At 36.8% G+C, this 24,503-nt stretch overlaps 1 protein-coding gene across 2 annotated transcripts in view; it reads left to right on the forward strand.

Annotated features, from left to right (window-relative positions):
* Positions 1-1,030: 1,030 nt before the first annotated feature.
* SLK (STE20 like kinase) overlaps positions 1,031-24,503 on the forward strand; it is a 49,273-nt gene continuing 25,800 nt past the window's right edge. For both annotated transcript variants that reach the window (XM_045853877.1, XM_045853878.1), the window contains exons 1-7: positions 1,031-1,821; positions 13,358-13,522; positions 15,361-15,409; positions 15,735-15,884; positions 22,052-22,124; positions 22,270-22,464; positions 22,995-23,076. In XM_045853877.1, the coding sequence (XP_045709833.1) occupies positions 1,672-1,821; positions 13,358-13,522; positions 15,361-15,409; positions 15,735-15,884; positions 22,052-22,124; positions 22,270-22,464; positions 22,995-23,076 (864 nt within the window). In that variant the 5' untranslated portion in view covers positions 1,031-1,671. The remainder of the gene's footprint in view (positions 1,822-13,357; positions 13,523-15,360; positions 15,410-15,734; positions 15,885-22,051; positions 22,125-22,269; positions 22,465-22,994; positions 23,077-24,503) is intronic.

The following is a 24,503-nucleotide window of genomic DNA, read 5'->3' on the forward strand; positions in this document are numbered from 1 at the left end:
GGAGTGTGATGGTCATCACTCAGGAAGTGAGGTTAAACAACTCAATTTATTTATTTATTTATTTATTTATTTATTTAATTTATTTATTTAGAGAGGTTGATGTATTCATTGGTTGCTTCTTTTTTTACGGTTTTTTAAAATTTATTTTTAGAGAGAGGGCAATGGAGGGAGAGACAGAAACATCAATGGGTGATTGCTTCTCACAGCCTCTCACACACATCCTACTGGGGACCTGGCCCCTCAACTCAGGCATGTGTCCTGACTGGGAATCAAACCAGTGACTCTTTGGTTCCCAGGCGGGCGCTGAATGCACTGAGCCACACCAGCCAGAGCCACTGCTTACTTCTTTATGTGTTCTGACGAAGATCTAACCTGCAACCTTAGTGAATGCGGACAGCGGTCTAACCATCTGAGCCACCTGGCCAGGGCTTAAATGATTTTTAATGTATCTATGTTTATCTTAAATAAACATTTGTAAAACAGCAAGAACTAAAATCGAGTGTTTGCTGCTGCAGGTACCGCGTAAAGGCATTACATCCATTGCCTCATTTACTCCTCTCCATAATGAAAAAACTGAGTTTGGGAAAGGTTACCGCCCAGGGTCACAGATCTGGTAACCTCTGGCTCCAAAGCCCCCAGCCACCACACATAGTCCCCTCTCGCTGTACTCTTGGACCCATTTGAGAGTGAAAAACGTCCACTTTCGGGCCACAATTGGGGCAGCTCAAATTTTCCTAGATCCAGAATGGAGGCGACATCCTCTAGCAAAACCAACAGGGTCGTGCCCCCTGAGGGAACTCCACTAAAGCCGTGGGCTGATAGGATTTTAGAGCTCAAGGGGGCAAATGAGAAGCAACCCGCAAAGAACGACAAATGCCAAGCGTCCACGTCGCACCCGGTGCCGCACATTCGTGAGCCCCTCAAAACCGTCTGCATGTTGAGCACAACGCGATGAGCTCAACGCGCGTGCGCGGGGCCAGAGGGCACGCCCCCGCGCCAGCGCCGTGAGCTGGGCGCGCCACCGGGGGAGCGCGCGAGCGCGCTGCGGCATTGGCGTCGGCGTCGGCGCCGGCGCGCGCTCTGGAGCGAGTGGGCTAGGGAGGGAGAGAGGAGGCGGCGGCAGTGCCCCAGAGCCTAGGGGACGCGCGGGCCTCGCGCCGCGGGAGGAGACTGCTGCAGAGGGGAGCCCGGGCTCGCGGTCCGAGACCGGAGAGTGCGGTCTGTCGGCTGCTGGCCTCAGAGGTCGCCGGCCTTGTCCCTTGCCCGGAGTGGCCGCCGCCCCTGGAGACTCGTCTTGACACGGGCCTAAACCGCGGCGACTGCGGGTGTTCGGACCGCTGGGACCCGTCGGGCCGGGCTAGATTGGGGCGAAAATCCGTACGAGTGCCGACCCCTAGGGCCGACTGGGGACGAGTCGCCCACCGAGCGGCCCGCGGGCCGGGCTCGGCGGAGGGACCGCCCGCAAAGCCCCCCCCACTCCGTGGGTCGGAGCCGGAGTCGTGCCCCGCCTTCCCCGGGGACGCCCGACCGGAGCGGCGGGACCCGGGAGAGCCCGCGCCCGCCGCCGCCCGCCGCCGCCCGCCGGGCTCACGCGGGAGAGGAGGGAGGAAAAACTTTGCCTTTTATTGTTGTTTTAGTCCTTAAGTGCCAGGAACTCTATTAGCAGGAAAAATGTCCTTCTTCAATTTCCGTAAGATCTTCAAGTTGGGGAGCGAGAAGAAGAAGAAGCAGTATGAACATGTGAAGAGGGACCTGAACCCTGAGGAGTTTTGGGAAATTATAGGAGAATTGGGTGACGGTGCTTTTGGTAAAGTGTACAAGGTAAGAGGGAGAAAACGGGAAGTTGCCACTGTCCGGGAGTGGCACGAGGATTTCTGCTCCTCTTGTCCCTTTCTCGTGTCTTGCCCCGTCTTTTGACGACGTAAATGTGTGTTGAAACTTTAGGCTGTCATCCAAGGAGTGGCTAAGACGGTAGGGTTTCGGGTTGAACAACATGGGGCCTGGATGTAGGTTTAAAGAGTGATTGCTAAAGGGAGGCGCGGTTCCACCGGCTACACTGTCCAGCTCGAAAGGAAGTAGGGGGGGCGTTCTTTAATTTAAAGCAGGGGTCAGATTGTGGCCTTCGAGCGTTTAAGCATCTTTATACTTATGGTGAGTTACTTTCCAGTGGACTCGTGTTTGTGTACAGGCTGTCTGCAATCGTTATGTGTAATTGCACTAAAACAGTTTCCTTTTTAGGGTCCAGGGCATACATGTGGTTGTGTCTATAGCTAATACATAACCAGTATCTTGGGATGAGGGCACAGTGATTGCCACTTGGAGACTGTTCTTGAGTTGGCTGCTGACAACATACTATGAAATGGAGTGGAATTTCTGATAGAGAATTTCAAGAAGACCTGCATCTGGTATTGGTTTCAGAGTAACCTTTGACTAGAAGTCAACACCAGTGTTTAAGAAATTAAAAACTCACGTATCAATATATATATTTATTTCAGTAGAAAGTCTTGATGTTTCAACCTGAAGGCATTAATGTTAACTGTTTACTACCTGATATGCATAAATGAATGATGTCATTGGAATATTTTCATCCTGAAGGGTGAGGTTTGTATGAGACACAGGTTAGAGGGGAAGATCGACAGGGTTGCCTAGAAGTGAAAACAAATAATGTTTATCCAGGACTTTGCAGTTTTCAAAGCACTTTCACATAAGTTGACCCTGCGCAAGTCCTGTGAAGTAGATAGGTCAGTAGTATCTACATTTCACAGAGGAGGACACAGACTTAGAAATCATTCAGTCACACCAGTCACAGTCTAGATTTGAACTCGGGTCTTCTGATCCCATATTGATGGTTGTTTTTTACTTTAATGTCCATTGGTAAAAAATGATAGAATTTTTTCCTCTCCTCTAAACACCAGCACATTCCTGCCTCTGCCTTGCCTCAGACGCATCTCACAGCCTCTTGTCTTTCTCATTTCTTCCCCAGGCTGAAATAGCCATTCTCTGTGTGCTTTATGAACGCATTGTTCACGTGGTCACTTGGCATTCGTACATGTTATAGTTAATGTTTATGTTTTTATGATAAAACTAGGAGTCAAAATTATGATATACATTTGGATTTGTCAATTGCCTTAGCACATGGTGCATCTTTATATTTGTTGAAAGAATGTCTGTTACCTACCTGTGAGTGCTGTTAGAGTTAATTGTATGCTATGAAAGTTGGCAAAGTAAACTTGAGTGCTTGTTTGGAGTGTATCAGTGCTTATGGCAAGAATAGATGTATGTTAGGAAGGAAGGGCTTTTAGTGCAGTGGGAAGATCACTCTTGGGAACTGTGTTTTAGTGGTGACTGTCACAGCCAGCTCTATGGTCTGAACAGAACATGTCTCTGGACCTCCATTGTTTTAAAATCTGGAAATCATAGATTTCCCCAAATATTTGTTTAGATTTCTTCACCCATTAAATTTCTGTTAGTATGGATTTATCTAGGAAAGGCAGAAACAGATCCTTGAGGCATCTGGAATCCTGTGGTTAGATGGCAGTGGGTAATGCTGAGCAGTTCACATGGCACAGACATTTACTGAGTAGGAACACTACAGTGTTAAGGCACTGGTTCAGGAGTTGCACTCTGTCTTGGATCCCTCAATAGCAGCCCTTCAGCTTGGACAAATTACTTAATTGTTCAATGTCTCACTTTCCTCGTCAGTAAGACCTGCTCTTGAGTGTGTGAAAAGTAAGGGAGATAGTAAATAATAGACACATAAGAAGGGCTCAGTAAATGATAGAAATTACTGTTTTATATTTAGAACTCAGAAGCAAAATACAGGAGGATAGGAAAAGGGACCTATGAAAATAGTGAACTGTTTTCTTTTAAAAATATTTTAAAAACGTTTACTGATTTTGGGGGAGGGTGAGAAAGAGAGATACAGGCAGAGAGAGAAAGAGAAACATCAGTTTGTTGTTCCATCTACTTATGCATTCATTGGCTGAGTTTTGTATGTGCCCTGACCCCTGCAACCTTGGTGTATCAGGACAGCACTCTAACCAGCTGGGCCACCTGGCCAGGGCAGTAGAGAACCATTTTTCTATTTTCCCATGGCACAGGATGATTGTGGACATGACAGTGCCCTGTGATTTAATTATTCAATGACTCTGCAAAGTGTAACATAGTTTTCTGTAGTAAGACATCAATTGAAAATTTTCTGAAAAGGAAGAGACTCTGTAGTTGAACACTATAAAATTGTGTCGAGAATAATTTTTGTGGGCTCTGTGACTGTTTCAGTGTGATATTCGACGAGCGTGAATTCTTTGCATCTTTTCATTTCACTATTCTGTGCTTCCAAGGCTCTGAGATTTCTTTAAAAGAAAATTTAAGCTTATTTGACCTGTTTTTCCTGAAAGTTTTTGTTTTCCAAGATACTCTAGAAATGTTAAACTTATAAACTTCTTTCAGTGCAGGGGAAAAGCTATTAAACCTTAATATTGTATGTAGTAGAAAACTTTCTTAAAATTGATTCTAACCAGCATCTACTTAGGGAAAGTAGTAACTATTACAAAGATTAAATTATGAATAGGCACTCATCTTGGATACTTAGTTTATTTGAAAATTTTCCAACATATAGTTGTATTCTTTCCACTCAGTTCAGCACTACCCAACTCTGAAACAGTTACTTTCTTGCCTGAAAAATCTTCCATATTTTGATCTATTTCTCTTTTTTAATTGTGTGTTTTATTTATTTATTTTTTATTTTAAAATTTTCTCTTTTTTAATGTAGTATTATTCCTGGCTGGGTATCTCAGTTGGTTAGAGCAGCATCCCATTATGCCAGGGTTACAGGTTCGATCCCTGGTCAGGGCACATATAAGAATCAATCAGCAAATGCATCAATGAGTAGAACAACAAATTGATGTCCCCCCCCAATCAATCAATAAAAATTAAAAAAAAGATTTAGTATTATTTGACATGTAAATGAAGATATGTAATATCCCTCACAGTTTTTTTTTTTAAACATTTGGATTTCTGTTGTTTTTAACAGGAAATAAAAAGGAGTGACATAAAATTATGTATTGAGTTGAAGCTGACTTCCTGACTGTGCTGGATGCAAGTGTTTCTTTTTATGGCACTGATGAGTGTGCACCTTTAAAAAACTAGTGAAATATATAATCTTTGTTTTAAAAAGTAGAAAAATGTACGTGTACATTTAGCAAATAATAATAAAGTGAACTCATGTTAATTATCAGAGTCAAGGAATTCTGCCAGAACCCCGGAATTGCTTCCACCTTCCTTCTTAATTGATCCCTGTCTTCCTCTAAAGGAAACCACTGTCCTGTCTTTAAGTTATTCATCTCTTTGCTTTTCTTTATAGCTTACCATCTAGGTATGTATCCTGACATATTATAGTTTAGTTTTGAATGCACTTGAACTTTATATGAATGGGATCATGTTGAGTGTCTTGCCTCTGTCAAAGTCAGCATTCTGTTTGTGAGGTTCATCTTTGTTCAGTCACTTAGAGCTGTAGGTTACCTTCATTTTCATTATTGCATAGAATTCCATTATATGATTATATCACCTCTTATTTACCATTGTACTGTTAATGGGTATATCAGTTGTTTCCAGTTTTTGGCTTTTATATACAATACTGATGCATATATGCATGAGTTTCGCTAAGACTTAACTCGGGTAGAATTGCTGGGTTATAGGGTGGTGTATCTTTAATTTTACTAGATGATGCTAAGCTATACCAATTTACACTCCTACCAGCAGCATATGAGAATTTACTTGCTCTACATCCTTGCTAATATTTGATATTATCAGAATTTTTCAGTTTTGACAGTCTGATTTTGCTATATTTTTATTGTGGTTTTAATTCATTTTTCTCTGACTACTAATAAGTAATTCTTTTTCACAGGTGTATTGGTAAATTGAATTTCTTTTGTGTTGAAGTCCCTTGTTCGTGTTCCTGTTGGATGTCTTTCTCTTGTTTATTTGTGTATGTTTGATTTTAACCATTTTGCAAATCACTTTTCTACCTTGCCAGCTGTTCACTTTTAGTTTTCACAATTATGGAGCACTAGAGGGACGCTGTAAGGAGGAGGAGGAAGAAAGGACTTGCACTGTTCTCTTTGTTTCCTGTGGGCTTCCTGTCTGCTTTCCTGTTGCTGTGATCATCATCCTAGTGGAAATTCCTCACCCCGGCAACAGGAGTTGAATCCAGTTTGTAGGTTTTGCAACACACACCGAGCTAGCCTCATCTTAACCCTTCATAACACCAGCTCCAGTTGGCTGGTTTCCGCTTCCTCATAAGGTACCCTTGTCCCATAAGACCCCTCATCCAAGTTCAGAGATGCCAGTAGCAGCCGAGCAACACTGTCTCCTCAGGGATCTGAGTTTCAGCTCTGCAGAACCTTCCTTCCAATCTTCTGAGTTTTGATAATTCCAGACCCTTCCTTTGGCTCCTCTGGTCCTTGGGTAGTAGCTTTTCCTGCGGTTGTTACCTCCCAGAAGGGTAACAACTCCCTTCACCTTCTCTTTTTATCTTTTTAGTTAACTAGTTACCAACAGAGTCAATAATTACTTACATTAAATTTTCTGTATTAAAATAATCAATATGATTTCTTCCTCTTGGCTGGACCCTGATTAGTACAAAGATTAAATAAGCTAATAAATGGAGAATGCAGAGAACAGTATTTGGCACAAGGTAATTTGCTCAATGAATAACGTCATCTCATAGCATAATGGATACTATTATATAGAACAGCATACTTGAAACTTGAGATTTTATACCCCTTTTCTTTGCAAAATACTAAAATTTCCAATTTAATGCCATAGTTCAAAAAAACATAAAAGTAATCATTGAACTTTATTGATACTGATATGCTCAAATATCATTCTTAGTGAAGTCTAACTTAGTTACCCTATTTAAATTGTAACTTCTTCCCTGTGTAACCCCCATCATTTCCTCATCTTTCTTTAATTTTTTTCTGCAGTACTAATCACTTATATACTCTTTTTTTTTTTTTTATTTGCCTAATGACTGTCCTCTGCCCACAGTAATAAGTATCATAAGGATGGGCATTTTGTATATTTTTATACCATCAACATCTGGAACAGTGCCTGACATATATAGAAGGTACTCAGTATGTATTTCTTGAAAGAATGAATTGATTTTAGCAGACTGATAGTTTTTTTAAAAGAGTTTATTTATTTTTAGAGAGAGGGAAGGGAGGGAGAAAGAGAGAGAGAAATATCGATATGTTGCCTCTTACACAAGCCCAGGGATAAAGCCTGAAACCCAGGCATGTGCCCTGACCAGGAATTGAACTGGAGACCTTTCTCTTTGTGGGATGATGCTCAACCAACTAAGCTGTGCCAGACAGGGCAAGCATAGTAGACTTTTATATTGTATTTCTTTCTGAGAACAGATTTTTGTGGGGTGTTGGGTTTGTCTCTGTGTTTCCTCAGCTTCATCTAATGCCTAGCATGTAGTAGATGTTGATGAACTGTGATTTGGTTTGTTTAGTTTTTAGATTGTGGTTGGATTCATACACTGGACGGTGAAGGACCTCTTGTCTCGGTGGGAGGAAGAATACCTTTGAGCTCAAATAAATCATCCACATCAATAGAACCAGTCCCAGTGGTTACTGAAGTGATTGAATTCATCTCTTTTCTTCTATTCTTTGTCTTTTAGATTTGTTTTGTACTTATCTAACTTTTTTCCCCTTCCCCTTTTGATTGACTACCAACTCTGTGGTATTAAAGTCACTTATATTTTGTGGGCTAGTCTTTCAGTTTCCAGCTGAGAATTTAATTTAAATGTATTTTCTGTTACATGATGCAGTGTGCAAATGATGTTTTACTGAAACCTTTATGGTTTTGCAAACCAATGTCACCCCAATAAATTAAATTGAAAAAATGTTTCCCATTATGAAAGTATCAGAGAGTCTTAGAAATATGGAAAGACAATAAATGAAAATGTAAAATTACTTGTGTTCTCACCATCTAGGAAAGTAGTCACTGTTGAAATAAGAGTAATATAAGAGGATGTAGTTTTTACTCTACTCCATTTAGAACATGAAATCAGTATAGGACACTTGATAAGCTATGTTTCTCTGTAGCCCCTGTTTGTTTATGTAAATTGGCTAAGCTGTATTCATGATTTATGAAAATACAGTGATTTTTATTTTTATTACAATTTTTTTCTTTTATTGATTCTAGAGAGGGAAAGGGAGGGAGAAAGAAAGGCAGAGTAATACCAATGTAAGAGAGACATTGATCAGTTGCCTCTTGCACATGCCCCTACTGGGGACTGAACCTGCAACCCAGGCGTGTGCTTTGATTGGGAATCAGCTGGCAACCTTTCAGTTGCAGGATGACACCCGACCACCTGAGCCACGCTGGCCTGGGCAACAGTGATTTTTGAAAGATCGTGACTGATCTTTGAAAAGTTTATCAGTTTAAAGCAGTATCTCAGTATGTGTTATTCCATTCTTGTTTTTATTAACATTTGTGTAGTTACTTCATTAAGTCTTTATGTGAAGAATTTTCATGCTTTTAGGTAGTAGTTAGATGACACTATTTCTTTTTAACACTAATATTTGTGTAAAGTATCATGTACTTATCAATCTTCATTAGATTTGATTTTCAAAGTGTTTTAGAACTAGATCCTTATGAAGAATCAAGTTATTTTCAAGCAGTAATGTAGGAGGCACTATACTTTTTAATGTAACTTCTATTTATTACTTACATTAAACCAAATGGTATCATTATTGGTTTAATCAGTATATCCAAGGGAATGGAATAATGAAATTTGTTACTGTAAATAACTTTAGAGATTATCTGGTGTTATTCCCTATCCTGCCCACCCCTCCCCCCATTCATGTTATTCCATTCACAAATAAAAGACACATTTTTAAAATATCTGAGGACATTAGTAGAAACACTCAGAAGTAGGATGACTTTTAATTCCACTCAATCTACAAAGACTTATATTTTATAGTGTTTGTCTTCACAGACAGTTCCTCTGGTCTCTTTTCTTTCCAAAGTGTTACATTAGAATGGTGAGATTTGAAAGGCTTATCTTTCACTGGCTTATTTCCTTTCGCTTAGGGGAGGGTGAGTTCTAATTATTTTGGCTCAACTGTGATTATCTTTCTTAGAGATATAAATTAATGCTCTATTTTCACCAGTTATGATATGCTTTTTGCTTTTTAATGCCTCTGAATATTGGGATATGTCCTTAATTGATTGATGCCTTAGTATTATTTTTGGCCAGGTAATTAGGGATTATTGAATTTAGTTGTATCCCTGCTGTCATACAGTTAAAGTCCTTTGTTGTTTCGATTAATAAACTGCTTAAGGACCTTTTGAAGAAAGCATGGGAGTCCTGGTTGTTACCTAAACATCTTTTAGCACCTGTGGTAAGATCAAGAAAGTAGTATCATCATTATAATTGCAAAGTGGAAGACAGTGGCTTTAAAGAAAATTTTGGAGACAGCAGTTAAGGAGCAGTGCTGTATCAACAAAGTTTTTTTTTTTTTTTAACTTGATTGATTTTTAGAGAAGAAGGGGGAGAGAAATATTGATTGTTGTCCCAGTTATTTATGCATTCACTAGTGGATTCTTGTATGTGCCCTGACCCCCGTGCCCAAACCCGCAACCTTGGCATAGCGGAATGATCCTCTAACCAATTGAGCCATCCAGCCAGGGCCATCAAGCTTTTAATGACCAGAGAATGATATTGTGTTAGTCTAATAACTAATTAGTCAAGACTAATTTGTTAGTCTTTTGTGGAGAAAACACATAAAATAGAAAACTCTGAGTGAGAAAGTGATTCAGAAGAGTAAAACCTAAGTATAAATATTTAAATTTTTGTGTATGAACAAGGATAATAGATAATAACAATTTTTGTCTAAATATGTCCAAAAGAGTTCTTAAAAAATGTATACCAAAAATTCTAAATGATAAAATGTTGACATAGTTTAATTGGAAGTTTTTGGTCCTTTGTGGACTGTAAGATAATGGCATATCTTAAAGGCATTGTAGATTTGTTAAAGGCTGGTAGTTTAGAATATTTTTCCAGAGTGGTACTGATAATCAGTATGATGTTATCTTTTGTGCAAAACATATGCTCTGAACCCTAAACATTAGGGTTGCTTAATTAGTAATTAGTATTTTTGTCCCTATTTTTCCGTAGGGAAGTAAAACAAAGTGATAATGTACTTACAAAATGTTAAACAAAAGACTTCACAGCCAAAAGTTTTTTGAAAGAAAGATTTTATTGAGCCAAGTGCTAGCTAGGAAAGGACCAGTTCTGGGGCATAAAGTCTAAACCACCAGCGTCACGGCTAGATGGAAAAGATGAGCATGTGTGTGGTACTGGTGGTGTTGGGCACTCGTATATATTCTGTTTTGAGGAAGAAAGATTGAGTTGTTTTGAAAGATCAGGTGGGGGTGGGAAAAGGTGAAGTTGGGGCAGTTTTGTGATAGTTACACCATCTATAAGGAAGAAATATTTACTAGCTTTGATGGGGTATAGGCAGCAGTCCTGAAAGTTTATGCCTATGTTGTCTTGTGGTTGGCTAATGGACCCTGGGGGTTGATTCGAATCTCCGGCATACATTCAGGAATGTGAGCAGTCTTTTGTTAGTTAGCCCACAGCTGTTAACTGGTTAATCATTCCACGCTCTTTCTCTTATTCTTTTGCCCACTATAATTTAGCGTGTATCAGAATTTTCTCTTGATAAAAAATTCCTATATGCAGGCTGATACCTGTTTATTCTTCATCATTGCCAAATTTAGATAATGGATCACTAAGAAATCTCCCATATACTGATTTTTAAAAATACGTTGTTGCTTCTGTGTTAATAATAATAATACATGTCCACTTTTAGAAGTTCAAACAATAATATGGTATGAAATACAAAAAAAGTGAAAAAGCACCTGAAATTCTACCATCCTTACTAATGTCTTTCCAGGTACTTCTTGGGCAGCTGTCCATACGTGAACATGGATGTGTAGTTTCTGTAAAATTATGTACCTCTCATATTTAATACGTTGTCTTTTTTCCCATTCACTGATATGTTAGGGAGACTGTTTCACTTAGGAAATGTTAATTAACTGGTCAATTAATTTTAAGGCTGCATAGTGTTTCATTGTAGAATTATATTGGATGATTTAAGCAGGTTCTTGCAAATGGGCATTTAAGTTGATTCAGTTTTCCTTACTGTAAATAGTGCTTTTATGGATATTTTATATATGCATATTTTTTATTTTGTAAAATTACCTTATGATAAATTATTAAAAGTGGGATTTGGACATTTATTTATTTATTGAAACCTTTATTAGTAGCTTTTAAAAGTTTGATTTTTTTTAATTTAATTTAATTTTATTTATTTATTTTTAGAGAGGGAAGGGAGGGAGACAGAGAGAGAGAGAAACATCAATATGCGGTTGCTGGGGGTTATGGCCTGCAACCCAGGCATGTACCCTGGCTGGGAATCGAACCTGGGACACTTTGGTTCCCAGCCCGCGCTCAATCCACTGAGCTACACCAGCCAAGGCCTGATTTTTTCTTTTAAAAAAAAAGATTTTATTTATTTATTTTTAGGGAGAGGGGAAAGGAGGGAAAAAGAGGGAAAGAAACATCAGTGTGTGGTTGCCTCTCGTGTGCTCCCTACTGGGGACCTGGCCCTCAATCCAGGAATGTTCCCTGACTGGAAATTGAACTGGAGACCCTTTGTTTCACAGGCTGGTGCTCAATCCACTGAGCCACACCAGTCAGGGCGCTGTTTTGTTTTTTTAAGGTTATAGATGTAGTTATGCTGAAGTGATAACATATGTTGAAATGTCTTTAAAAAACCTAATTAGTATTTTAAGATATGATTAAGCACTTAGCATGGTGCATAGCATGCATTAGTTAATATTTATGTTTAGGTTATCTTTTAAAATAAGTATGTCAAAATAATGAGAAGACAAGCCACTAACTTGGAAAAATAATACAAGATCTGGCACAAATAATGCTCCTTTTTTATTATAAAAACTTTTATTATAAAATCATAAGCATATAATTCTATAATAGCAATATCACACTCAAGCACACCTATGACATTTTAGGTGTGACAAATTAAAACTATAAATTATTACATCCATATTATTACCCTACCAACCACACTCAAGCAGGCATTACTTCTGCTGAATGCTATATTTGTAATGGATATCTGATAAAGGACTATTATTCAAAATATATAAATAACTCTTAAAACTTAACAATTAGAAAACCAACAATTTGATTAAAAATGGGCAAAAGATCTGGGCAGACATCTCACCAAAGAAGATGTACAGATGGTCAATGAGTATATAAAAAAATGCTCAACATTGTATGTAATAAGGGAATTGCACATTGAAACAGGGAGATATACCAGTATACACCTATGTTAGAATGGCAAAAATCTAAAACACTGACAACACCAAATGCTGGTGAGGATGTGGTGCAACAGGAACTCTCATTCATTGCTGGTGGGAATGCAAAATGGTACAGCCACTTTGCGAGACAGGCGGTTTGTTACAAAACTAACCGTATTCTTACCATATGACCCTGTAATTGTGCTCCTTGGTATTTACCCAAAGAAGTTGAAAACTTATGTCTACACAAAAACCTGCAAATGTATGTTGATAGCAGCTTTATCCATGATTGCTGAAACTTGGAAACAATCAATATGCCTACAGTAGGTAGATGGCTGCATAAACTGGCACATCTGTGTAATGAACTATTATTCAGTGCTAAAAAAAAAAAAAAAAAAAAAAGAAGGTCCAACCATGAACAGACATGGAGGAACCTCAAATGCGTGTTACTAAACTGAAAGAAGCCAGTCTGAATATGCTGTATGTATTATATAATTCCAACTCTATGATATGATGGAAAAACAAAACTATGGAGTAAAAGATCAGTGATCGCCAGGGGATAGGAAGAAGAGAGATGAATAGGTAGAGCATAGAGGATTTTTAGGTCAGTGAAACTATTCTGTATAATATAATGGTGGATACATGTCATACATTTGTCAAAACCCACAGAATGTGCAACAAGAGTGAGTCCACGTGTAAATATGGTTCGGTCTGTAGGTGATGATAATGTGTCAGCATAGGTCTTAGGTGGTAGCAGACGTACCATTCTGGTGCAGAATCTTGGTAGTGGGGAAGGTTGTGCATGTGTAGAAACAGGGAGTATGTGGGAACTCTTTGTACTTTCTGCTCAACTTTGCTGTGAACCCAAAACTATTCTAAAAAATGAAGTTTATTTAAAAAATTAAAATAAAATTTAAAAAGCAAGTATGCATTGGGACATTTTTTATACTTATATTTTTAGGCCCAGAATAAAGAAACCAATGTTTTAGCTGCTGCAAAGGTGATTGACACCAAATCTGAAGAAGAACTTGAAGATTACATGGTTGAAATTGATATTTTAGCATCTTGTGATCACCCAAATATAGTCAAGCTTCTAGACGCCTTCTATTATGAGAACAATCTTTGGGTAAGTATTTTCTACTGATCTATAGTAGTCAAAATGAGTTAATTGTCCTAAAGAGGTTTGTAAGTTGTGAAAGCCTATTTGATGTATAACCTCTTTTGTGTTACTTGTGTTGAGAGCTGATCTGCTGATGAGAGGAGGGTCATTAACAACATAATTACCCTTGGCTTCAACAGATGCAGGGTGGGCAAAAGTAGGCTTACTATTGTTCATGTGGAAAAAAACATGCAGGTTTTATTACAGTAGGTTTGTGTGTTTCGTGTACTCACCACTGGAAACCTACTTTTGCCCATTCTTGTATTGAGATGTGTATTTCAGATTGTGCCATATTTTATGATTGTGTGACATTGGACCCAAATGGAGAAACTTGGTTATGAATATTAAATTTCCTAAACTATGAAATTAGATGGTCTTCTCTTATTTGTAATTTAAATTTAAGCACTTACTTAAAAATTTAAGTTTCTTTTGTTTTCCTAGAAATTATTTATAATTTTCTTACCCAAAACTTCTTCTAAATCATGTAGTAAATTATAAAATGCTTACTAGAAATGTTTAATATTTATCTTATAAAATCTGGACCAGCTTTAGTACATAAGTGACATGGGCTGTATGTATAAATTATGTTTATTTTTTGAAAATATTAGGCAAAAATGGATACAGGAGTAAAATATTAATATTCATTATAATAACCAGTCACTTGGTCTGCGTCAACACTAATTTGATCAATAGGACCTTTTGAAGTGGAGTTTTTGTTTTTCTCCTTGAAGGAAGAAGCAGAGTGTGGGAGAGAAGAGTAGGTAGTACAAGTAGTACCTGACTGGGAGGTAAAAGGTCTATGATTTTTAATCCTGTTCTTGCTAGGTAGGAGCTTAAATAAGTCAATTAACCTTTGTAAGTCTGTGTACTCACTTAAAGGATGAGTAATGATCCACCTCCCAAATTATTTTTCAAATGATATAATGCATTTGAAAACAATTTGTAATTGGCATCTATAAAAAATAAAGTGTTATAATATACATAGAGGAGAAACAAACCAGGAAGCTATACAATTTGTTAAGATATATAGAAATTACCTATAGTTATTATTAGGGTGGTTTCTTCTAATATAGTTATTTAGGTCTGTAGCAAAATATTTCCAGAGATTTTAATGAAAATGAACTCCTAGACAATTTAATAAATGGATACAATCTTTACTCAAGACTGTTATAGAATAAAAAGTTAGACAACTGTGAAGGGACAATCTAGTGGGCAAGGTAGATATTAATTAACCAAAGAATCATAGTAAACAGAAAACTCTAAGAAGGAAAGGTACATGGTGGGGTGTAGATACCAAGGAGGTCTGGGAAGGCCTCCATCAGGAAGTGATAATTGAGCTAGCGTCTGAAGCTTTTGTGTATATTTTTTCTGTTTTTTTTTAAACTCAAGTCTATTTTTTTCAGGATTTATTTTTATCGGTGAAGCTAAAAATTACATTTGCTCACTTAAATCACAGAACTTACCTTAAAAATGAGAGTAATAAAATCATTCAGTAGTGATGAAATGGATATGTAATATCATCCTGAAGAAAAATTCTGTGCTTGGTTATTTTAGAGAAGCAGCGACACTAAAAATGGTGATTAGCAAAAATGCACATACTTCCATAATGTGTTCTCTTTGTGCCTTCTCAAATGCTATTGTTAAGACTCCTAACTTTTGACAAAGAAAATCTCTATGGTTAGCATAATATTGTCTCCATAGCCTAGGTTATTTGATAACTTTTCTTTATCTTTTTTGCTAAATTGAAAAAAAAATACTGAAACACAATGTTGTGTTAGACACATGCTCTTTTTATTTGCCCGCAGATCCTCATTGAATTTTGTGCAGGTGGAGCAGTGGATGCTGTGATGCTTGGTAAATACCTTTGTTTGTGTTTATGTCTTCAATAACACTTAATAAGAATCAGTGGATTTAAAATATCTATACATACATCTTCCTGTTAAGTGACATTCAGTTAAGAAGTCAGCTTAATAATAGTTTTACATTCTTGGATAATTGTAATAAAATTCTAAAATTAAATGCAGAGTATAATAATGTTAAGAAAGTAATCTTTTAGATATTTTGTTCTTCTAGAATAAGTTCACTCTGTATGGTCTTTGACAGTGATGGCAAAAGTAAAGAGCCCGGCAACACATGTTTGGTGTGCAAAAATGCAGATTTGTTTACTTTTTCCTTACAGAACTGGAGAGACCATTAACTGAGTCCCAAATACAAGTCGTTTGTAAACAGACCTTAGAGGCGTTAAACTACTTACATGATAATAAAATCATCCACAGAGATCTAAAGGCTGGCAACATTCTTTTAACCCTTGATGGAGATATTAAGTTGGGTAAGTTTATTCTTGAAAATAAAACATTTGCATTTGTGCTATGAGATTCCCCTTTGTATGTGACTTAATATTGTTTTGTCATGACTCAAATATGTGAAACGTGGAGTAATTCTCCACATTAATTTTTAATTTTTTTATTGTTTAAGATTTTATTTATTTATTTTTACAGGGACGGGTAGGGAGGAAGAAAGAGAAGGAAAGAAACATCAGTGTGTGAGACAAACATCGATCACTTGCCTCTCACACACGTCCCAACTGGGGACCGAACCCTCAACCCAGACACCCAGACACGTTCTCTGACTGGGAATTGAACTGGCGACCTTTTGTTGTGAGGGACGCGACACTCAACTGACTGAGCCATGCTGGTCAGGGCTTCATATTAATGTTTTAAATGCTTCCTTGGATACGTAATAATTCATTAACTTCAAGAATTCCTAAGTGTAGTGTAGTTATCTGATATAAAGACACTTTAAAAAGAAAGAAAAGAAAAGCAAGCTTTTAAAAACTGGTTCTTTTCTTTCCCTTTAATTTTTGTATGTAGACTTAAAACTGATTAATACATATAGAGTATGATATATTGTAGTATGTAAAACTGTTAATTTCGTTTTTAATTCTAAAACTCAGCTCTAATGTTTAGTTTACTACTCTTTACCTGTGGTATCTTGGCTAAACTAACAAAGTAACTAAATCTTAGGTCTGAAAAGGATGCCTAAAATAAGTATAAGTACAGTTTTTACTTTCTTATGCTGAAGGAATAAATAAAACTTCATAAGGAGAAATAGATGTAGATTTAAATGGGGAATTAATTTCATATATATACACACGGAAGATATCCCTTTAAGCACTCCCAAGATAATACATTTTAAAAAATCTGGTCATGAAATCTAAATTTGTGTATTTTGGAAGGACATTAAAAGGATAAAGTATTAAAAAACATACTGATTCCAGTGATCAGTCATTTCACTTTGTTATGATATTTAAACAGGTATAATTTAATATACTAAATTTTACCTTTTTTACTTTGAATTAAACAGATAAAGAAAACCACACAAACAACTTAGCTTAAGACAGTGAATTGGTGCTTTCTCATCCTTAGTTGGTGACCAGTATTTTTAAAAAATACCGTTATTGGCTGGTGTGGCTCAGTTGGTTGAAGCGTCATCATCCCACAGACTGAAAGGTTGTGGGTTCAATTCCCAGTCAGCACATACGCAGGTTGTGGGTTTGATCCCTGGTCAGTATGCATGTGAGAGGCAACCAGTTGATGCTTCTCTTTTCTCTTTCATGCTCCCTCCCCCCGTTCTTCCCCTTCCCTCTCTCCCCCTTGCCTCCCCCATCCCCCTACCTGTCTCTCTCCTTCTCTTTCCCAAAAGCAATGAAAAAATATCCTCAGTTGAAGATAAAAAAAATACCATTACTAATTCATGAATTTAATTTTATTTTATAAGTTTCAAATCTAACACAATTTTTATCCTCATTGAAGCTCACATTGTACCATTTTTGCTCAAGTTGGCTTGTTAATCTTTTTGACATGAGTCTAGTCTTTATCGATAGCTTCCTTGTTATTTGTTAAGTTGAGATGTTTCAGGCTCATGTTGTATATTTCCTGCTTCAGACCTGTAATTAGCCATTTCTTCAAGAAACCCTGGTTTCTTTTATTAGAATATGATATTTCTTTTTTTTAAGTCAACTTTTTTTTTTAACAGATCAAAGCGATATTAGCTTGATTTTGTAAGTTCAAATTTGTAAATTTCTTTTTTTTTTTTATTGTTCAGGATACGGTATTTCAAGACCACTTTTTTGAGTGTTAGAGATTCTTATAGTTTCTGGATTGGCCATTGTTGGTAGGCCAAGGGTGTCCAAACTTTTGAGATACCACAGTGGAAGAAGAAAAGTTTTCTTGGGCCACACATTATATACATCATGACACATAATTGCAAAAAAAAATTCATAATGTTTTAAGTAAATTTACGATTTCATGTTGGGTCACATTCACAACCATCCTGGGTGCATGGGACCAGTGGGCTGCAGGTTGGACGCCCCTGCTAGGCCTTTCCAAAGGACAGAGTTAGACTCTCAATGAATTCCTACATATTTTCTGTTCTCATTCAGCATGAAGGTGGGTTCCCCCCACCCACCACCACCTAACCTCTTCTGTATTACATCTGTATCTTCTTTCTTCTGTCCTGCTTTTCAAGGACATTGGTGACAGATTTAGAATATACCATAATAACTCATTTTAATCCTCATTTCTATATTTAATGCTAATCACTAGTCCATATGTTGATGTATCTTTGGTCATGTTTGTTGTCTGAAGCTCATTACCTGGTAGATTCCTCTGGAAGAGCTCTCGGGGTTTCTATATAATCATAGCAGTTTTGCTCTTTATACTTTAAAGGTTAGTTTTGCTGGATAGAAAATCTTTGGCTCACATTTTTTACTTGAGTGTCTGAAATACATTACTGTGTTTTCTTCTGTCAAAGTGTTGAAAAGTCTGGTGGTAATACGATTTTCTTTCTCTTATAAGTGATGTGTTCTTTTTTTCTAGATGTCAAGGAAATGCCAATATTAATAATTTGACTAGACTTTTTAAGTAAAATATATATTCTTATAATCAAGTTTTTTTAAAGAAAGGTTTTATGAAATTACTGATTTGAATATTTGTTCTGTTCCCCTCTCATTGACTTTCTTCTTTAGGGTTTTTTATCTGCTTCTGGGATTTGCCTGTTATCAATATTTATAACTTTCACTCAAGTTCTTTTCATCTTTCTTCATTTTTTAAAAATTTTTATTTTTTTTATCCTCACCCGAGGATATTTTTTTGTTACTTTTAGAGAGAGAGGATAGGGGGAGAGAGAAAGAGAGACAGACAGAGAAACACTGATGGGAGAGAGGAACATTGATTGGCTGCCTTCTTACACATGCCCTGACTGGGGATCAGACTCATAATCTGAGTATGCGCCCTGACCAGGGGTCAGACCCGCGACCTTTTGATCTATGGGATGACGCTCTAACCAACTAAGCCACACCAGCCAGGGCTCTTCATTTTTTTTATTATGGTGAAATATACTTAGCAAAATGTACTATTTATCCATTTTTAAGTGTACAGTTCTGTACCATTAAGTACATTCACATTGTTGTACAACCATTACCACTATCCAAAACTTTTTTGCCTTCCCCACTGAAACTCTGTACCCTTCAAACACTAACTCCCCATTCCCCCTCCCTCCAGCCTTTGGCAACCACCATTAACTTTCTCTTTCTAAGAATTTGACAACTCTAGGTACATCTTATAAGTGGAATCATACAATATTTGTCCTATGTCTGGCTTATGTTACTTGGCATATCTTTAGGGTTTGTTCATATTGTAGCATGTGTCAATTTCCTTCCTTTTAAAGCCAAATAATACTGTTACACACACGCGCTCATGCGTGCGCACACACACACACACACACACACACCCTCCCCACATTTTGTTTAACCTTTCATCCATTCAGGGACACTTTGGTTGCCTCCACCTTTTGGCTTTTGTGAAGAATGCTGCTATGGACACGGGTGTACAAATACCTGTTCGAGCCCCTGCTTTCAGTTCTTCGGGGTGTATATCCAGAAATGGAATTGCTGGGTTATGTGGTGATTCTGTGTTTACTTTTTTGAGGAACCAGCATATCATTGTTCATAGCAGGTGTACCATTTTACATTCATACCACTAATGCAGAAGGGTTTCAGTTTTTTACATAGCCTTACCAAAACTGGTTATTTTCTGTATTTGTGCTGATAGCCATCCTAATGGGTGTGAAGTGTAATTAATGGGTATGAATTCGTTGTGTTATTTTGTTCTTGTAGTCTTCCTTGTTTAGTTTTTTTTCTAAAATGATTTTTTATTTCTAATAGTCTCAAGTTCTGCCACCTCATTTCTGAGTTTTTGTAATTCTGACTTAGGTTACTCTTTTATGACTTCCCATCACTTTTTGAAGTCTCATAGCTCAATTTGAAATAATATGTTATGATCCATTTTTAATGAATATTTTTATGTAAGTATATTAAAATCTCATTTGAATACAGGAGCGTACTTTTGTATAGAATAATGTATACTTTAAAAATTAAGTATATATTTGAAGATTTAGGAATGCCAAATAGTTTCAGGTTGGCTGCCATTTAAAACAGTTTCAATTTCTGTTTTATTAATTTGTAAATACAGCCCAGGCTGGTGTGGCTCAGTGGATTGGGCACCAGCCTGCAAACTGAAAGGTTGCCAGTTCAATTACTGGTCAGGGTACATGCCTGGGGTGTGAGCCAGGTCCCCATTTGGGGGCATGCAAAATACATGGGGCCATCCATGTATCTCTCACGCATTGATCTTTTTCTTTCTTCCTCCCTTCCCCTCTCTCTAAAATTAAATAACTGAAATCTTTAATTTGTGAATATAGAGAATCTTTAATTTCTTTCACACCCTGTTAAATGTACACAGAAGTATAGAACCGTACTATGCTCCAGAGCCATGTTACAATACCGACATTTTTATTACCTTATTGGATCATGTTATTATAAATGGATCATGTCATTACACCGTGTCTTTAATGCAGACCAGTGTGTACATGCCACATCATTGTAAGTGGGAATACAAAGCACAAGGCAAACGTAATTTTCCCCTTTCCACAGAAAATAAAGATGCCTTTTGTCCCTCTTTAGTGTCCCTCCTGTAGAGGAGTGTGAATGTTGACACTGGACAGTTCTTGTTTAGGCCTCTTTCTGGACCTCCTTCCCCAGTTGTGCTGAGGGGAGAAAGTTAATAAGAATAGTGTTAATACATTCTAGGAAAACACTATACCTGAGTTCAGAACCTTGTCTGGCAGGAATATCATATTGTGATCTCAGCTCCTTCCTCCAGAGTTTAAAAAGCTTTTAAGTAGAGGAGGTAGCGGCAGGTAATAGGGTGAGGAGTCTTGAATAGATCTATCTGTGTTACATCTTCTGTAAATATTCTAAGTATAACACCGTATTTTGCCATGTATAATGTGTACTCTTTTTGTCCAAAGTTTCGAGGGGAAAATGATGTGCATTATACATGGGTATAATAATCCCATGTATAATGTGCACAGAAATGTAGGTGTGCATTATACACAGGAGTCCAGTATGCACACAAAAAATAGTATGTTCTGTTGGCTTATTCCTTTAGTAATTATAAAACATTAATTATCTAATGTAATGAAGGACTTTGTACATTATATTAGGAAGCTTGAACTTCATTCCACAGGCAATAGGTAGCTGCTTATTTATATTTAAGCAGGAGAACTGTATGGTCAAAAAACAAACAAATGAGAACCATATAATAAACACATAGTTGGAATACTACAAGGCAGGGTTTAATGAGTTTTAAGAGTTCTGTCAACAAAATATCACAAAGATGAGAATTACAGATATGGTTAAAATAGTAGCTACCCTGCATTGAGTATGTATTTGGTGCCAGGCCTTGCCGCGTGAGCACTAAGTGCTGCATTTTGGTATTTATTTAATTTTGAGAATTGTTTCATGTCCATCATGAAACTAATAGATATATGTATATATGGCATGAGGTAATTTAGGCAGCAATAACAGTTTTATGTTGCTATTAATAATTATCTGAGCTGTAAGCTTAAAAGGTGGGGTTTAACAACCGATCAGACCATATTGTTGCTTTTTCTATGATTTAAATTAGAAAACGTGTTTTTGAATTTTTTTCTTTGTAATATAATTTTATGAGGAAGTAGCAAGCCATATGCTGTCATAAAGCTGCTTTGGTATAATTTCTGGTTTTCACACTACAAAAAATGTTTATGTGTATTGATCTAATTATAACGTAGCACTAGTTGGCATTTGTTTGAAGTGGATAGACTGGTCTGTTTTAAAGTTAGTATTTTTCTTTCAGTTCTGGAGAATTTGTGATCTGAAGGTGTATAAAGATCATAGTATTAAGTGTATTAATGATGGACTTTTTTCTGTGGCAATTTTTGAGGGTGGGTGTGGTAGAAAGAAGGTGGTCAGAAATAGGATGGTAGAGAAGTTATTTTTTTACCCTTTAATAAGAATGTTCTTGTGAAAGACTTGATATGCTTTCCCCTTTGTTAACTACAGTGAACTTTGCTTAAAACTGTAATTAACACTTTTGTATGATTATTTATTTCAAGCGGATTTTGGAGTATCGGCTAAAAACACAAGGACAATTCAAAGAAGAGATTCCTTTATTGGCACACCATATTGGTATGTATTCATTTTTATGGATTTACAGTATTAGTGATGCCAACAGTTATTAGATTCATTAATTTGTCCACAAAATTGGTGATACTATCTCTTATGTGGTTTTCTTAGGTTAAACATACTAACTCTTAGTTCTCTGTTTTCGTAGGATGGCTCCTGAGGTAGTCATGTGTGAAACGTCGAAGGACAGACCCTATGACTACAAAGCTGACGTTTGGTCCCTGGGTATCACTCTAATAGAAATGGCTGAAATAGAACCACCGCATCATGAATTAAATCCAATGCGAGTGTTGCTAAAAATAGCAAAATCTGAACCCCCTACATTAGCACAGCCATCTAAATGGTAAAATACTCTAAACAAAGCTTTTTAAGAAGTAAAATTTGATGCCTTTATTCTTCCAACTTTCCAAGGGTATTTAAATTTATGGTACAAAGACTATATGAAGTAGAAAACTGATTTTTGGTATATTTTTAAGATTTAAGGACCATATAAATTCTCATAACTAACTTTTTCCAAATTTGAAAATACCAGGGATTGGCGTTCCACTGAAAAAGGTATTTTTTTGTATCACGAGAAAGTGAGGCATATATTTGTTTGATCTTATTTGTGGAAGAATTTTTGTGATTTTTTTTTGTATACTTGTGAATTTGTGGTTATTTCTCAGTGATTAATACATTGAACTAACATACATATATGTATAACTTGTATTTATAAATGAATAACTTACATAGTCTTAATATTCTTTTACCAGTTTTCTTATGTCGAGTTGATATTGTTGGATACATAATGAAATAAGCACAATTTATCAGAGTTTTGTTTGATTTTAATAATAAAGTAAAATAGAATGTCATTGTTAAAATTTTATTTTGAAGGTCTGCAAATTTTAAGGACTTTCTAAAGAAATGCTTGGAAAAAAATGTGGATTCTAGGTGGACAACGTCCCAGCTCCTGCTGGTAAGATAAGAGTAGTATGACAGCAATAAACCATATAAATGTTTTAACATCTTTCAAAGAAGAGTACAATTTCTCATTCATTCATTGTGCTCTCCTTCCACTTGACTTTCCCTGTGGAAACTCAGGGTACTTTGTAGTAGTAAACATTTGCTTTGCAAACATAGGTGCTGCATTGCTAAAAGGCGTTTAACTTAAAAGTCATTCCTCCTGTGCTTTTTTGTTTCAGTTTGTGTTCTTTTTATTTTGTTGGTTATTTCCACTTTGTTAGTTGCTTCCATTTTCTCTCTCCAGTTACTGGAAAGCGAGCAACTTGGGGGCAAGGGTACGAGCTAATGAATTTTTTTATGTCTCTTGAGGGTAAATGATTAGTAAATGTTGCTGACTTCAGTGAATGGTGTTAAAGTGATTGGATAATTTTGTTTTATAGCAGGACCTGTTTATAATATTTGAAATAAAATATCAAAAAGTTAATATTATAGGTGAACAAAAAGAAAGGCAAATCTTGAGGTACTTAGGCTGAATTACTGTTTGACTCCTGCATTATAAAGACTGTACTTTCAGGGATCATTTCTATAGTTTGTTAACTCCTGCATTATAGTGTTTTAGGTTGATGTATTTACATGAGAGAAAGCAGGAAAAATTGCCTCGTTCTGTGCAACAAGTATGTTCCTAGGGCACACTTTTATTCTGTTACTACCCCCACATTTGAAGACTTTAGTCTGTGACAGACACAGTTTAGTGCTGAGTATACAGAGATAAATAAAGGACCTTCTTACTCTTAAGAACATTAGAATCATGTCAAAAAAGCAGGTGTTTGTAGACACTTTTAACAGAACTTTAAAGCTTTTTGTTATTCTTCCACTGAGGCTTTATACTGGATTTATATGTATTGTTACTTTTTAAGAACTGGTAATGTACAACTAAAACTTACTTTAAATTTTATTTTTTTAATCCTTATCTGAGGGCATTTTTTTCATTGTTTTCAGGGGGTGGGGGGAGAGAGAGAGAGGGAAACATCGGTGTGAGAGAGAAACATCAGTTGGTTGGTTGCCTGTGTACCCTGATTGGGGTTTGAACATGCAACCAGGGTATATTCCCTGACCAGGAATTGAACCCTCAACCCTTTGGTCCATGGGATAATGCTCCAACCAGCTGAGCCACACTGGCCAGGGCTTTACTTTAAATTTTAGATTATGAGATTTTAAAACATACATAAAAGTACATGTTCCTACTATCTAGATATGTTATTATTTTTGACATATTTCCTTCAGATTCTTAAAAAAAGGTAGAATAGGGGTTGTAGGCTGCCCCTACTTCATCTCCTTTACCTTCTTCCTTTCCCAGGTGTGACATTATTTGACGTGTCTCTATTTTTCCTACCTGTATATTCATATTTTTACCAAGTAATAATATGTTTTATATTTTTG

The sequence above is a fragment of the Phyllostomus hastatus genome, unplaced genomic scaffold, assembly GCF_019186645.2.
Source record: "Phyllostomus hastatus isolate PE091 unplaced genomic scaffold, TTU_PhHast_1.1 phas_scaffold_1066, whole genome shotgun sequence".
In the NCBI taxonomy this organism is placed as follows: domain Eukaryota; kingdom Metazoa; phylum Chordata; class Mammalia; order Chiroptera; family Phyllostomidae; genus Phyllostomus; species Phyllostomus hastatus.